The sequence below is a fragment of the Excalfactoria chinensis genome, chromosome 4, assembly GCF_039878825.1.
Source record: "Excalfactoria chinensis isolate bCotChi1 chromosome 4, bCotChi1.hap2, whole genome shotgun sequence".
Taxonomy (NCBI): Eukaryota; Metazoa; Chordata; class Aves; order Galliformes; family Phasianidae; genus Excalfactoria; species Excalfactoria chinensis.
In genome coordinates, this window is record NC_092828.1 from 84,960,146 (window position 1) to 84,976,388 (window position 16,243).

The window sequence follows — 16,243 nt, forward strand, 5'->3', positions numbered from 1 at the left end:
CAGCAGTGGGGTGCTTTTCATATGGTTTCCCAAATGAATCTGTAACCTTTGGCGATGCAGTCTGCAGGAAGCAGTGCAAATGCAAACACAAATGAACCCCTGGGATCACAATCATGATCATGACGTAGACCGAGATATTCTCTCTCCCTACTTAATTGCATCAGCAAAGCTAATTACATTTCTCTCTGAAAATGGTGCAACTATCTGTTGTTGTTATCAACTATTGCAGTACATTTCTATTTTTCCCCTTGTTCTTGCTTTAAGAGTTTGTCATTATGGGCCTTTAGCTGCCGATCAATCCCATGTTGCCATCTACCTGCTCCTGACAGATCCCGCTCAGGAACACCTCCCTGCAGGGGCTTGGAAAGCCTTGGGATGTGTAGATGGATGTCATTTACTTGAGCTGATCTCTTCCTCAGGCTCCCTGTTGGCATTCCTTGAACAGGTGAGCATTCAGCTGGTATAAATCAGCCTCGCTCTCCTGGGACTCATTGACATCAACCACAAATCCAGTCCAAAATACAGAGCTAATTTCTCATGTATCAGACTGTCAGGCTGTATCCCTTGCTGAAAGGACGATTATCAGCAAAAAAGATGAGCTAGAAACACTTAAAAAGTGGTGCTGGAGCTATAATCCCCAACCTGTTTGTATAGCAGGTGAAGCCTATCAGGCTGAAAATGGAGTTTGGGGTGGTCCTATGCAGAGCCAGGAGTTGGACTCAGTGATCTTTATGGGACTCTTCTAACTCAGGATATTCTATGATTCCCAGTCTTACATTCTGTTACAGCCTCCTCACACTAAGGAATATTGGAAGTGACGGTCCCTTTGACTTCATGTCCCTGCTGAAGATCTGAATCTGTCTGCATCCCATTTTCTCCAACTTTGCAAAAAAATTACTGCACCTTTGCAAAAACAAATCTGACTTTTCCAGCACGCACCTTGCAGTCAAAGAAGTGATCTACTTCAGCCAGCACGTCTGCTGCGCGCGATGATGGAATTTCACTTTATTGCACAAATTGCTCCATCCTACCACAACACGTGACTCAAGAGGTGACATTGACAGAGGCAGAGCTGCCGGCAGAATCCTGCATGGCTCAGTGCTGTCTGTGAGTGGGCAGCCAGCAGATGCCAATGTCAATGAACACGCACGGCGCAGTCAAAGGTGCACGAGCAGTGCAAATGCAAATGGCACTGTGCATTACAGGACTGTGACTGCACAGGATTACGGGGGGCTTTGCACGATCCGGCTGTGTGGCCACAGCCCTGCAAACAGATCCGTGGATTAGCAACACTGAGCAAACAGCCAGAGCAGAAAGAGAAGTGGAGTTCAATGCCACTCACTGCGATTTTACTTTGCTCCAAAGCATACCCAGTTCTAATTTGCTTTTGCTCTTGCAGAAAAAATAGGCAAAGTTCACCCTCTGTCCCAGACGTCAGGATTGCAAAACAAATGGGAGATGTGAATAAGTTTATTTAATTGTTACCAGTATTAAAGGCATCTTAAGGGAATCATTCTTAAAGGAGAATAATTTGTAATAGATAACAAATTACATTTTCCTCTCATTTCTTCCTTGGGAAAAATCTATTAAGACTCTATAATTAAAACTCCTGAACATAATTCAACTATATGTTTTTAATTGAAAAAAATGTCTATTTCAAGAAGGCCTTTCTTCTTCTTTTTTTCATGAAAACAGCATTCACTCTCTTGAGAAATGTCACTGAAAATTATTAATTGACATTCGTCACCAAAACCTCTACATGAAACATTCCTTTACTCACACAGCATCTTGAAGCCCTAAGATTTTGGCACCCTATCCTATTTCTACTTGAACATCCTGGCCAAACAAAAAAATGACTTTCTCTAATCCCTTTTAATAACAGCAATGGGGATGATACGGGAAGATACAAAACGTGCTCAGGCATGCGTGTGATTCACCACACTGTCCTTTTTCCTCCCTACCCCGCACTGATCAGCATAATCAGTCAGCAGTGACCAAGAGAGAGCTTCCTGTCTGTGTTGCTTTTGCACCTCTTTAAATTTTATATATTCATATATATATATATATGGGATCATTAGTTTGCATCCAAGGCGCTGTGGTTTGATCCAATACGTTCCTATGTATTCATAATAGGAAAAAAAGAGCAATAAACTAAACAAGAACATCACCACTAGACATAATTCACCGCCAAATTCCGTCTCTACAGGTTGCAACTGGATTCCTTCAAACAGCAACTTAATAATTTACTGAGATCTTAAGAGAATTTAAGTGAGAAAAAAATGACAAGCATGTACTTACTGATGTGTATAGGTATCCTTCGCTGTTCATTGCCAGATACAATTTTGTTTGAACCCCCTGAATCGCCACCACTCGTAAACCCACAGGTATGAGGTTAAACAACGCTGGGAGAGAACGGAGATGGAAAGCAAAATTAATCCTTTACGGTATGCAGATTAGATAAAGCATTAAGCCGTAATTAATAGAACCAAATAATAATAAAAAAGAAAAGGGTCTATTCATGCATATATTAATTTCCGTGGGCGCCGTGGAACAATACTGCTAATATCTTTGCCTTGTATAGCAATTTCTAGCAATAGCTCAGAAATTATCTACAGAGGATAATCAACTCATCTCCCCCCTTCCCCATGAAGGTGGTGGATTGGAGGTGCTGAGAGCTGAGCCGACTTACCTGCCTTGTGAGCATAATACAAGGGCTGAGCGGAGTTGAACATAGCTTTATTTTTCTTTAATGTTGATAAACGTGGTGAAGAAAAATAAAGAAAATTCCCAAAACAAACAAAAAGTTTCGTAAAATGATCAGTTTCTTTTTTTTTTTTTTTTTTCAAATCCAGGAAACATTTTTCTTTTTTTACCAAAGAAAGAAATTCAGAAATGTTAAAACCCCTTGAGAGCATCTCGAAGCGTTTCCACTCAGAACTCCTTGGGATTTTTACTTTATTATTATTTTCCTCTTTGAAGAGGAAAATGTGTTTGGAAGAAAAACCAAATGCTAAACAACTTAAAAATGAAATGAAATGACAGCATATTCTTTAGATCAAACCCCAGATTTGTGTCGTCAAAATGGAGCTTGCATTTTTGCTCGCATACATGCTAACAGTGGCAGTATATATCAGCAGAGAAACCTCTCTTCGGGAAAATGAACATACTGTTTTTTAAATGGCAAATTAACAAAACAAGCAAAGCTCTGCCGTAGCTTACATTTGCGGCTATGTTAAAACTGAAGACAAGTAAAGTGAGATGAATGCAGTGCTCCATGTGCGATATGGAGGATCCAAAACTGAGGGGGAGTTAAGACAGAGTTCTATTTATCGTTACCCCAGGTGTCTCCTTCCAGCTGTGTAAAGGCAGAGTTAGGGTGAAGCCATGTTAAACATTTCTAGCCAGCTATTCCTTAGCTGTACAACTCCAGTATGCTTCAGGCTGAAGTCTGGTATTTATGGGCACTGTCTGAAGCCAATTTAAAACTGAATGATGAATTTGAAATACTATTTTCAAAAAGAATGACAACCCATTATGAATACCTTTCTCACCCCCAACAACACCCAAATGGTTGTATTTAATTAAAAGAAAATTTGCAACCTGACAGCATTTAATAGAGATCCTAAAATCTGGGAGTGGGGGTGTCAGGAGTGAATCGTATCCATCATGATTTTATGGTTTTTCATCAGTAGAAGTTGCTCATAACTTTCCAAACAGGAGAGTGCACATGGATGCATGTCCTGTGTCGGTGAAGGCATGGCCAGAGGTGATGCTGTGCTCTAGGGATGAAGAATGAATTCTTGGTGAAACCAGACTCTGCTCGACCAGTCAGACAGCTGGACATCCCTGGAACACACGGACACATGCAGCCACCCCTCACACCAGCCTGCAAGCATAAAACTAATGCAAGTGGCTTTCTCATCGCTAAAACAAAATCCTCTAATTCTCTGATAGTTTTAACAAACAAAGCATAGACTTTCACTAAGGGAAACGCTCTAACTCTCTGTTACAGATTCCTCATTCCTTCTATCAACTGCTTGATTTTTTCTGTGGGAGAAAATGTTCCATCTGACTCAGTGAGCACTCCCATAGAGAGCCCTCTTCTGCAGCTCAGCCCCCAAAAAGCAGCACCTGATCTCCCTGTGGGCAGGAGAGAGCAACTGAAAGCTCTGTATCCAAGCAGAACCTAGAGATCTCTTTTGAAAGATGCTTTTTTTAACAGTGCATTTTGGAGTGGGGCTTTCAGGTACTTTTAACACAAGGGTACAAAAACGGGCTCCGCTGCAACTAGTGCTGCCTGCGGATGAACTGAACACAAGGCAAAGCCTAGGGCAGTCAGGAAGATGGAGCTCACAGCCAGAAGGAACAGAGATTGGTTTTAGTGAGCGATTCCTGGCTGTGCTGTGTTTGGCAAAGTGAGCAGAGTGAGGATGCTGGGGAACTCGCTGCAGCGGGCGCTCAGCTGCTCTCCTCCGCAGCTGAACGTGTTTTCCAGCCATAAACGTATGTGCTCTATTTTGAGGTGAGGCAAGCACGCTCGGAAGCTGGTGTATATGTTGGTGGGATTGGCAGCTGACTGTCGGAAGTTGCAAAAAGGGCTGTGGGGAAGTGCTGCTGCCTCTGCATCGTAGCCATGCTGCATCCTGGTCTGCAAACACCCCATACCATGGACAATGGGTATGAGATGTTATTGCATTTCTGGTGCTTGACCAGAGGCTGGCAAAAATGCCATGGAAAAATAAATTGTTTGCTATGACAATCAGTTTGCGTTAGCCCAAAACAATGCCGTTGTTTGCATCCTCGCCTTTCCCTATTATGTTCACGCTGTGTAAAATAAGGACATAATATCCATCGTAATGAAAAACTTGGTGATGCCTAAGGGAGATATGATCTTTGCTATAGCTGTTGTGTGGTACATGCTGACAGAGAAGTAGAGCTGAAAAATAGAGAGGTAGCAGCCACAGCTGGTTTTATTAACATATACAGTGCTGTGAGATCTGTGCCATCTCTGTCTCGGCCACCTGGCCTTCCATATGCTGTCCACAAGGCATTGCTTCCTATATTTCCTTATTATATAAGTCCTCAAATCTCTGTGTCATGCCAAAATTGGGGAATAAATTCTGTCTTGATTTAAAACCTTGCCCTATTTAACACGTTTAATGAGGCAGAATCTGGTTCTCAGCCAGGAAATCCTTTCCATGAAGCACTTCCTCAAATTACATGGACTGCTGGCTTAAAACAAGGTCTGGTAAGCTCTACAGTTCCTCACCCCAATGGCTCACTTCCTGCCTGAACTGTGCTCCAAAATCTGAGCTTTCTTTTAAACTCCTCACTGTCACGGATGCAGCCTTGTTTTGGTGAAGGACTGCAGAGATTGCAGTAATTGCTCCCAAGTCAAAGCCAAAGGGCATCTTCAGGCAAACTTTCCACCAGCTCTGGGTAGCAAATGATAGAGAAGGCAGATTCCACGGCCCAGGCTGCTGCCAGGAGCCCAAAAAAGAGGAAGCAAGCTCTTCTAGTCTCTGCAGTGAACAGGGAAAGCAGATGCAGACATTAAATAAGGAGATCAGGTAGGCTCCTATTCTGGTTTGCTCTGTGAGCCCCAGTATTATGCAATCACTTTGTTGGTGACAGCTGAATCTGAGGATATTCCCCTTATTAAGGGGAGTTTTAATTATCTCAGTGCAATGCAAAGCGAATGGTCTTAGAGCAAATGGTTGGTAGAGGTGGCAAAAGCAACCAGCTACAACATCCCTGGAGGTGCAAAGGAGGACAGAAGGGAACAGAGAGGGGTTCTTCCTGAACAGAGAAGGCCCCGCAGTGCAGTGCACAGATACGGAACAAAGGAGAGTGATCTCTCCAGAAACTGGAGGAAAGGATTTTAGTGGGCCTGATCCACTCGATATTCACTTGAGCGAGGATTTGGGAGAAGCTCATTATGTGGGCTCTGATTCGTAGCACTGATCTCTTAATACCATTAACAAAACTGTTGCAATCAAAGTAAATTCAGTACCACGGGACTTTCAGGTCTACATATTTATCTTACATAAAGGAGGAGTGTGTATGAAACTATTCTTTTTTATGACAAAACCTGTGTTCTGACCGCAGATATATCACAATCATTTCTGACCTACTTTAATTAAGTTTAAGTGTCCAGAGCCTTGGAGGCCAACGTCCAGCAACCAGGAATTTATAAGGTTTGCTTTATAATGTGTCAAGTTATGGTAAATGTAAGGACACAGTGGAAACAAATATATCTTAGAAATAGATGTGTTGACACAAATGTCAAAGGGGCAGATAGATAGCCTCAAAATTTATCTTGCTTAGAGTGTCAGAATCCTCATGAGAGGAATTCCAAGTAAAGCATTTAAATGAAACAATCCTTCCAAAAATAATACGCAGTTTCAGATGTCTGCTCTGGTACATTAGAAGTTTATGACAGTATCATGCAGTACTGGAGGTTTTCCTACTTCTTTTTAGTTCTTTTTACTTTTTAAGGGTAATTAACAGAATTACTCTGAAAACCCAAACCAACCTGCTTTGATCTGTCATGACTTTCAATCATAAGATCACTTCCTTGAAGGAAAAGCAACATTTATGATCCCTAAGTGTTTCTCTTAGAGGAGATGTTGTGCCTGCATGGAGAACTCAGCAACACAGCACCATCCAACTAGCACCGCTCCGCTCCAGCCCTTCTGCCATCTTCCCCATTGCCATAAGCACCTTGCAATCACTGTTTATAAAGGGCAAGGTCTGCCTGTTGATTTCCCAGCTGGGTGCCTGAGTGCTCTGAGACACCTTCTCCAGCACTTTTTCCTCCTAATCACTTTCAGAACGGTAACTTAGTTTTAGCTAAACGCTAAAGATATCTGAAACACCTGCGTATTTTATGGACACACATCAAATCTGTGTTCTGGTCATCATTTCTTGTTTTCTATGAACTCTCAAAAATCATTAGATAAATGGAAATCCACAAATCTTTTTTGTTTTGTTTTTCCCCACCGCAGAAACACTGGTTGCAATCTAAAGGCATAATGAAATTGAGAAAGGGGTCAAAAGAAAAATAACAACAGTAGGGAAATGTGAACTTTAAGATGATGGTAAGCTCCCATTATGTGAGATAACGCAGCTCTGTTTGAATGAGCCCCAGTCTCAGAGTGGAGATACAGCGTTATTCTATTTCAGGCGCTCTGAGTAGGCGAGCAAATTTTCCCTGTTGGAAAAAAAATAAAATAAAATCTAATAAAATCCAAAGGACAGCAATGAACTTCTCTAGATTACCATGGAGATAACATTTGCTTTGTTTGTCACATGTGTCATCGTTACTTTTCTCTAGTTCGTTATCCCTCCCTGTAAGTGATTTGTATTTGCACCTCTTTCAGACCCAGTAAGTCTGAAGGAGCTTTGTGCTGTGTGCGCAGTGTTAGTGCTGCTGCCACTCAGCCACTGCTGGACAACAATCTCTGATGGACCTACATGGGAAGAATGAGACACCACAATTCACAAACACACCATTTATTCTCGTGCCACTTACTATAACTACTGTCCTCCTCTTTTGTTCCATCAATTGTTCCATCTGCTTGCAACTGCAAGTGGTATCCTTGCCTGCTGTATAGCTTTGTTACTATACCTTTAAGCTGAGGCTCTGTAAAAAAACAATAGTGAGATTAATGTGGGAAATCCTGATGTGCCATTCCGAGCGAGCAGGATGATAAACACAAATCTCCTTGTTTCTTCTCAATGCTGAGATATGAGAAAAGATCCAAGGCAGAAGCAGGGCAACCAGCTTTGCAACACTTTTCACTTAGGGTGAGATCAAATCAATGTCTATAAAATCAATTGCCAAAATGATTAAATGCCGCTTTCCATTGTAACGAAGGTACAACATTAAAATGTGCTTCCAGCAACTACAAATTCCAACAGCGTGCTGCTTGGCCTCGGGAGCTCAGCCCTATCTCATTTAAGATTAGAAGCGAGCTGGCAAAGAGTGCATTCTGCTTTTTAAAAAGGTGTGGTTTCTTAAAAGGAGAGGGAAAAGAGGACTACTACGATAGCGCTGATGGGAGCTGTAGTGACAGTTGAGAGCCTAAATATATAGCAGCAAACATTTACCACAGGAACTGCTGCAGCTCTAATAAACAAACTCCCATTCTGTGCTCCTCCAAAGAGTGCAGAGCATCCGAAGCAATAAACTGCTCAATGAACATATGGGGAACGGAGGGGGGAACCCTGAAATCCACCAATGTGTGGAACTGCAAAATAAATATTACTATCATTGTTAAGGTAATTAGAAGAAGAAAGATCAAAACAACGCATACTTTGGAAAGATTTCTTTTTCTCTCTTTTTTTTTCCTCCTTTCCAAACCATCCTCATATTCACAGTTCAAAAGTGAAATACCTCAAATGCTTTCAGATCATTCTAGACCAACCTGGCATTTGCTGTCAAGCCTGCCATTTAAAATATCTAGGTAATGCACCAGGAGTAATTGGGAGGAAAAAAAAAGGGTCTACTTCCACTGAATCCCAATGACATCTGCATTGTAGTCATTTCACACAAGTCTGCTTGTCAGGAGGTGCTGCATTCTCTGCAGCTCTCTCCACAACTTAATTCAGAGATAAACCCATTGGGGAGATACGATGTGTCATTTCCAACTTCCAGTGCCTGGGTAAGAGTCCTTGTGTTTGTAATCAGAGATATTAGAGAGCTAAGCTATCAGCCAGCTCCTTCATTTCAGTAGGAGCTGAAGGCAAAAGCTTATGACAGTTTGTATTACTTTCTATTGGAGACTTTAAGAATCATACAATTGTTAAGGGTGGAAAAGACCACTAAGATCATCCAGTCCAACCATCAACTTATCCCCATTGCGCCCATCAGGGTACTGATGGATGCGCAATCCTTGTTCACCAACCCACCTGACAAAAAATTAACCCAAGCACTGCTTTGGCATTTTAGACATCCCACATCCCATTGCTGCTTGCAAACTATGAGCAAGGCAGCCCTTGGGCAGCAGCTTGGAAAGGCAGACAGGTTCAGGGGCTCACAGCACCACTGTCTCAGCACAGCAAAGCGATCACAACACTACTGGAGGGTTTTGCTCCTCCCACATACAAAAACCCACTCAGATCAGGGACCAAGCTTTCATGCCTGATCTATAGCACCTCTGACACAGAGGGAATCGCATCTGCAGGCAGCTGCATGTATGAGATTCCTAGAAAGGAGCAAGGCACTGAAGCACAACTCTGGAAGGTATCAGCAAAAGCAAAAAAGCCTCTTCTGCAATTAGGAAGTAAAGCAAGGCACTGGCATTCTGCAAAGCAGGAGGACAAAAACAGACCTCTAGTGCTAAGTTATTTACTGTATAGCTGAAGGAGGTGCTAACATCTCCCACACAAATAAATCACGTGTGTTTGTATATGTGTATGTGTAGAACAGCGAGATTGCCAAATGAACGCACACAGGTGTGCAAGTGAGGCAATGGTGTGCAATACCTAAATAAATCGGATGAACATGAACAGGGAGAGGACTGGCATGGGGTACCCATGGCTATCGGATCATACAAGCCAAAATGGCAATACCTGCACACCCATTTTACCAGCCCTGAGACATTCCCGCTACTGATGCACTGCCCGGTATGCACCAAACAAACCAACCCCCCAAACACATAACCTTTGCCAACCTGGTCGCCTTCTTCGCCTTTTCTTGGAGCCAAAGAGTTTGACTCTGGAAAACACATTCAACTTGTTCTTGTCGCAGCTTCCCTTGCTCTTGCTGGGGCTGTTGACACACTTACAGGCATTGGACTTCTCCCGCTCCCTGGCTTGTCTCTTCTGGCGGATCAGGGAGCTGGCGATGGCTGCGGCCATGGCCGCCACGGCCCCGGTGCCACCGGCAGGTCAGGCACACGGGGTCTGCTGGCCGGCCACAGGTGCCAGAGCCAGCATGCTGCTTGGCTGTCCCCAACGCTGGGGCAGCCAGCACCCAGCGCCCACCGGCTTAGAGCCCGGGAGGCGCCGGAGGGATGCGCGCACTGCAGCCCCGCGTCAGGATGCAACAGTTTAGGTCAAAATGGTTTTGTCGGCTGGGATTTTCCTCTTTTGATTTTCTGATGGTTTTTTGTTGTTGTTGTTGTTTTTTATTTCTCCCAACTTCTGGCAGAGGAAAGTTTGCAGGCAGAAGTGAATGTTTCTACGGAGATCAAACAGACGACTTCCAAGACATCCCTCCGAGCTGCTCCAGGCGCGCTATTCACACGCAGAAACGGCACATCCACTTGGCGCAAGATCATCGCATCTCTCCTAGCCCCAATTTCTCCAGTTAACTTTTCTCCCCACCCATCCCCTCCCCATTCAAATCCCAGCAAACACCTGTTAGACTCCAGCAGGCTCTGTCCTGTTGTAGGGCTTTTTTTCTGAATCCTTTTTCCTTCTCTCCCTTAAAGAAGAGATCTGAAGCAAGCAAACTGCGACGGAGCCACAGGGAGGAGGTGCCAGCGCCCGGAGCCTGAGCTGCCTGCTGCCAAACGCCTTGGGAAGCCTCTCTTCTCCTCTCCTTACAGGTGCAGCTGTCGGCGCATCCTCCCCACCGCGGGCACGTTCGGTTTTCGCATCGCAACACTTGTCACCAGGCAGTAAACAGACACGCTCCCCTGGCACCCCCGTGCCGGCAGCTCGGCGCAGATGCTGCAGCAGCCTTAGTCCTCCAGCAGCGGATACACGCACTCGCGCACACCCCAACGAGCTGGGTGCAGAAATGAGGCGACGCAGCGAGCCCCTTATCACCTCCTCCTCCTCTTCCTTTCCTCCCCTTCTCTTCTCGCCTGCTCTTTGTGCCCAGAGGTGCGGAGCTGCGGGTGCCGGCACACGGCGGCTGCTGTCCCTGGATGTCCCCGAGGGCTGTGGGTACCTGGCGGTGGCACCGCCGCCTCCCGGGGAGGAGCAAACACCCAAACAAACGTGACCGCGGTGAGAAAATAGCTGGCACCAGGTTTTCCGAAGAGGAGCGAGGACACCTGGGCCAGCGCGGAGAGGTGGCTACCCACAGTCACAACCCACCCCTTCCCGCATCAAGCTCCCCCCTCCCCCCCCCCCCCCCTTCCTCACTGATTTATTGAAGGCGATTTGCTTCTCTCTCTCCCCCCTCGCACCTCCTCCCCGCTCCAGTCCTCCAGCAGACACTCAGAGAGGCGATTCCCCTGCCGCTGCAGTGCTTTTCCCTCGTCCCTTTGTCCCCATCACGGTGCTATAGCTATCGTGTCCCCCGGGGGCTGCGGCACAGTGAGAGGACCCGCAGGGAGCAGGAGCAGCGCCAAGGAGCAGAGCCGTGTGCTGCACCTGGGAACCCACCGTAGTTATTGAACTGCAGAGCAGGTATCGGATCCCGCACGCATCCATGTCCCGAGACATAGGAAGCAGGAGGTCCTGGGGTCTCTTTGTGACACCCCCTCCCTGCTTTTCAGCAAGCTTTCAACAGTTGGAGCCTAAAATAAAGGCAATTCAGGCTGGTAAACAAACGGAGATTTGCACTCCCGAGCACAGGCAGCTCTTGAAAGAATTTATCACCGAGACAGAAGGGATTTGCAGTCCCTTGCAGGCCAAGGCAGGCTGGGATGTCCCCCCAACTTGGGGGGCTGAGGGCTGAGCTTTGCGGGGCCATGATGGCACACAGCTTCAGCCAGCTGAGCCCAGAGCTGTTCTGTGTGCCCTGCCATAAACCTGGGGCTATGGGGAGGGGAACAGTGCAGGTGGGCTGGTGTGACAACATGGAATTTTGGGTGTGATTTCAGACTCAGCCATGCATTGCAAGACATCTGCCCCTTCCTCCTCTCCTTCATACACCTTTGGCAAAACCACATGCTCTTCCCTTTCTTCCCCAGACACGTACACTGTGGGCACAGTCAGCCACAGCAGAAACAGTGCCACCAAATACTAAACATCACTCACAGCGTCTCTGAAAACACTACAGTCCTTCCCTGGACTACAAACAGCTCACGATAAGATCTGTTTCCTCCAACTGAGAACTCCTGCCCAATGAAACATGCACGTACATGCATTGACAGACCTGTACAGGTAGACTTATCTGTGAGGCACTTTACAGCATTCACTAATATCAAACACTTCTAATTTCATATTTGGATAAACAGTAGGATAAGAATAACTGTAATTCATGAGCTTCACCACTACCCTCATCCGTAAGTTCACAGAAGACGCATGAAACCCAACCCAAAGGACAGCCAGTTGGACATTATCCATAATAACTCATCCCAACCAGCTCATCAACAACACACTGTGAGTTTTACCATCAGTCACAAGTGAGACTTGTTTTTCCCGAGATTCACCCATTACTTCATAAATATTCTGAGTTTGGAAAACAGTGTTTGATCTTCAGATCAAAGTGAAGCTGCTTCACTGTGATCTGTCCTATAGGTCAGATGACATTTCTTTTTCACAACAAATAACCAGAACTCAGAATTTGTCTAACCTTGAAAATCCTGGGGGAAAAAAAACAGTATTTAGGATATCTTCCTGACAGCATTCCAGTGTGCATGCTTAAAATCCATCAAGAAAACTCTTTTGCACAAATGTTCCTTGACAGATAACTAAAGAGAGGAATAAAAATAGCCTATATGCATAATCAGATTTAAGTTCCAAAAAACAGTCCTTCAGGGTTTTTTTTTTTCCCCTTCATGATCATCCCCTTCATCTATCGGTACTCCTACAAACTTGTCTTCATTTACTATAAACGGCACATGAAAATGAGGGCCTTGTTGGGAAAACGCCTTGGTACAGGAGCGGTCTTTGGACTGCTTCAGTTTTACAGATCCAAATAAAGGAACAGCTTTATTTTCTTTAAACAGCAAGAGCTGATCGCTACCCACCATGCTAAAAAGGTAAAATAAAATAACTTTCCAACCAATGTTTTGAATGTAGAGGGCAACCAGGCACTCCTTGAACATATGCTCTCATTCTTGGACTGTGATTACTGTGATTGGGCAGACTTCATGCTAAAATGTAAACCATCGGCCGCATTTCAATCAAGAATGAAGCATCTCTTAAGGAATGAGCACGGGACAGACCTGCACAGTTACTGCTACAGACAAGAGCAGGGGCTGAGCTGGATCCGACCCGCCAGCAATTACACTGCTTGGAAGTAGACAAAGACTTCACCTGCTTTTGAATTGTATGTTAAATCCCAAACACCAGTTGATTTGATACTGATGGTTATTTCCACAGCTCTGATCATTCGAAGTACCTGAGCACTCAGCTGCTTGCAGTGGGTACTAATGGCAGCAGGTTGGTACTATAAGCCCCAGGCCAGGACTGGCTTTACAACATAGGATATGGTTTTCTATTGGATACTTGACTCAATGAAGGACCTGAGTCCTCTGTTCCTTGAAAAAGCATCATTGGTTCTCATGACACATTCTACATAGTCCTATATGGACTCAGATCCATATATCCCATACAGCATATGTTCAGTGACTCCTTCCCCCAGAAGCCACATTTATAGTTGGCCCTATATAGAAAGGCTGATACTAGCCAAAACAAATTCCGCATGAAAATCGAGAACAGGATTAATCACAAGGCAACTCCACACCTCATCCAGCTCAGCAAAAACACCAGCTTACCCCTCGGTATTTACAAGACTGAAATTGCTTTGGTGTGACAAAATCATGGGATGTCAGGGGTCCCTCTTCAGGCTCTTCTCTTCCTGCTCAGGTAACATGTCACAGCTATTACTGAACATGCAGAGTAACAAAGCTCCAGGAGTTAGGCCTGGGGACTATTTCCACTGCCTACACTCCAAACGAGTAGATTTATTTTCTGAGACGTGCCAGCAGTATTGCATTTCTCCCTTTTCAGGCCACGATAAACAAGACTTCACCCAGCCGGGTATGACACAGCAGCACTGAGGCCCCCAGTGATTTTTTTCCTCTTCTAAGTAAACAGAATTGCTATTCACCAGGAAGCAGAGCTGTTCAGACCCAAGCTGTGCATCACTTAGCTCCTCCATGAAACATCCCGTGGAAATGACTCAGCCTTTCCCTGCAGCCAGCTCGGTGGCTGGACACAGGCGCTGCAAGATAGCGAAGGACTGGGGCTCTGCTGGGGGCTGAGCACGATTTGATGCCCATTTTGCTGCCCATGAAGGCTCTATCTTTTCCAGCAACACACGTGAGCTAAGTTGAGAGTCAACTGGAGGTTTATTTTAAGTGCAAAGTGGAAGGAGGTGTTAGTGGAGGAGCTGGGCTTTCAGGCAGCCCCAAACCAAGAACTCAAAATGGATGATACTTCAGTCCACAGATCAACCAGGCATCCTTACTGTCATAGAAATAGCAAAGATTAGCATTAATAATTAGCTGCAAACCTTTATGGGAACTGCATTAGTGTAAGAAGATGTATTTTTTATGTGGCCAAAAGGCATTCGTGTATAGCAGCACTGTATGTGCCTGTGCCATGGTTCTTTGCTAAAGTGCACTTTGCATCCCTGTCAGTAACAGGAATAATCAAAACAATTCCCTGTGACACCAGCATAGAAGTGACAGTTGGACTGATTTTAGAGAAGAACACACACGTGAGTGTGGAAGCACAGACCTTTCCATTCTATAGCATGTGGGATTAGGCTGCTGGTTGATCTGCACTCTTCATGGAGTGCAAAATCGTGAATCCCAGCAGCAGAAGATGCTCCAGCACAGCATACATCTGTGGTGCTCAGGACTGGATGTGCTGAAACTGGCCCCCATCCAGCAGAGCAGAGATGTGTGTCCCTGTTTTCAACATGAGTCATCTCACTAAAAGTACTAAGATATTTAAGAAATAATTATGCGCCTGGTGCATGAAGAAAGGTTCTCATATCCTCATCCTGTTCTCTTATCAGATCCTTTTGCCAGGACAAGGTTCACTAGCTTTGAGAATCTGGGCCTCTTTTCTGAGAGAATGGCTTCTTTTCTGCTGAGAATGGCCATAAACCTCTAATCAAGAACATCAGTTTCCTCTCGGGTCTTTAGAGAAAATATTCATAAGAGAAATCCCAGTCCTGCCCCTCCCCAGCTGTGAATTCTGAATCCCTTGCTGCACTGTTTCAGCCAAAACTGGATTTGATCGGACCACATCCCCAGTGGAGCAGGCATTTTTGGAAAAGGAGGACATTGTTTGAAGCTAGAAAATGGTAATATTTTTTCCTAGGTTAATCCATATTCAGTCATCCCAAAATGTCAACCACAAAAGATCGCCTATCCAGTGCATAAAAGATCAGTGCCAATCAGCTGGGAAAGGTCACAGAACAAACAGAAGAGATCAGCTCCCACAGCTCTGCGTGCTCCCAAATTGGGAACACGTTATTCCGGTGTCTCTGGGGGCCCAACCTGAGCCAGCAACTTGCAGCAGCAGCCAACCGGCTTCTCTCTGCCCACTGCAATGCCATAGCAAATGTATTCAAGAGTCTTCCACATCAATATGCACAGAAATATCTGTTCACTCACCCCTCGGAGTGATGACAAATGAAAGCATCAATGTAAATGACAGGATATCATCCCACAAATATTTACATCTCAGCATGGGACACATGGGAAGTGTAGGCTATATGCCACTATCAAACTAAACATAAGGCCAATTTACACGTGAGAAAAGACTGTGAATAGTCACAGACTAGAGCAAGCTGTCCAAAGATTGTCACGTTAATCAAACATCTTTTTTTTTATCTTTTCATAGATCTGATGGTTCATCCTCTGTCAGGAGCTTGACAACAACAAACTCATCAGGTCTCCACTGAGTTGGAGCCCCTAAGTGCTTTCCTCCTCCAGTTTGTCTAAGCATTTCCACCAGCTTCTCACAACCATGATCCTTGCTTTGCTCAGAAGCAGTTCTGCCCCACTGCTAACTTCGTTTAGCTGCTGAGTCCAATTCACTGCAACCATGTGATGGATGCCAAGATTGCTGCTTCTTGATACTTTGTTAACGGTCCAAGACCAATCTGTCTTCTTAATAAGGAAATCAGATTACCTGGATTGGGATCAGAAAAGCCCGACAATGGGTTTCTGTGACTTTTACCTGACTGCTGACATCATGCTATGAGTTCATGCGTTACAAGTGACAACGTGAAGAGCTGATCACAAATGGAAGGAATCTGAGCAAGAACTGCCGTGTATTGAACACAGGCAAGGCTCTGGGACCTGGAGTTAGACCCTTCACTCAGTTACTACTTCTGCAAACATGCAAGTAGAGCCTGCCTCTGCTTGCAGTCATG

The 16,243-nt window shown here is 45.0% G+C and overlaps 1 protein-coding gene across 4 annotated transcripts in view; it reads right to left on the reverse strand.

Annotated features, from left to right (window-relative positions):
- FGF13 (fibroblast growth factor 13) overlaps positions 1 to 16,243 on the reverse strand; it is a 250,310-nt gene that overhangs the window by 40,482 nt on the left and 193,585 nt on the right. For 3 of the 4 annotated variants that reach the window (XM_072334589.1, XM_072334590.1, XM_072334587.1), the window contains 2 exons: positions 7,535 to 7,645; positions 2,299 to 2,402 (listed from right to left, as the gene is read on the reverse strand). In XM_072334589.1, coding sequence (XP_072190690.1) covers positions 2,299 to 2,402; positions 7,535 to 7,645 — 215 coding nt within the window. Of the gene's footprint in view, positions 1 to 2,298; positions 2,403 to 7,534; positions 7,646 to 9,677; positions 11,041 to 16,243 lie in introns of those variants that run through there. The other variant, XM_072334588.1, reaches the window with a different exon arrangement.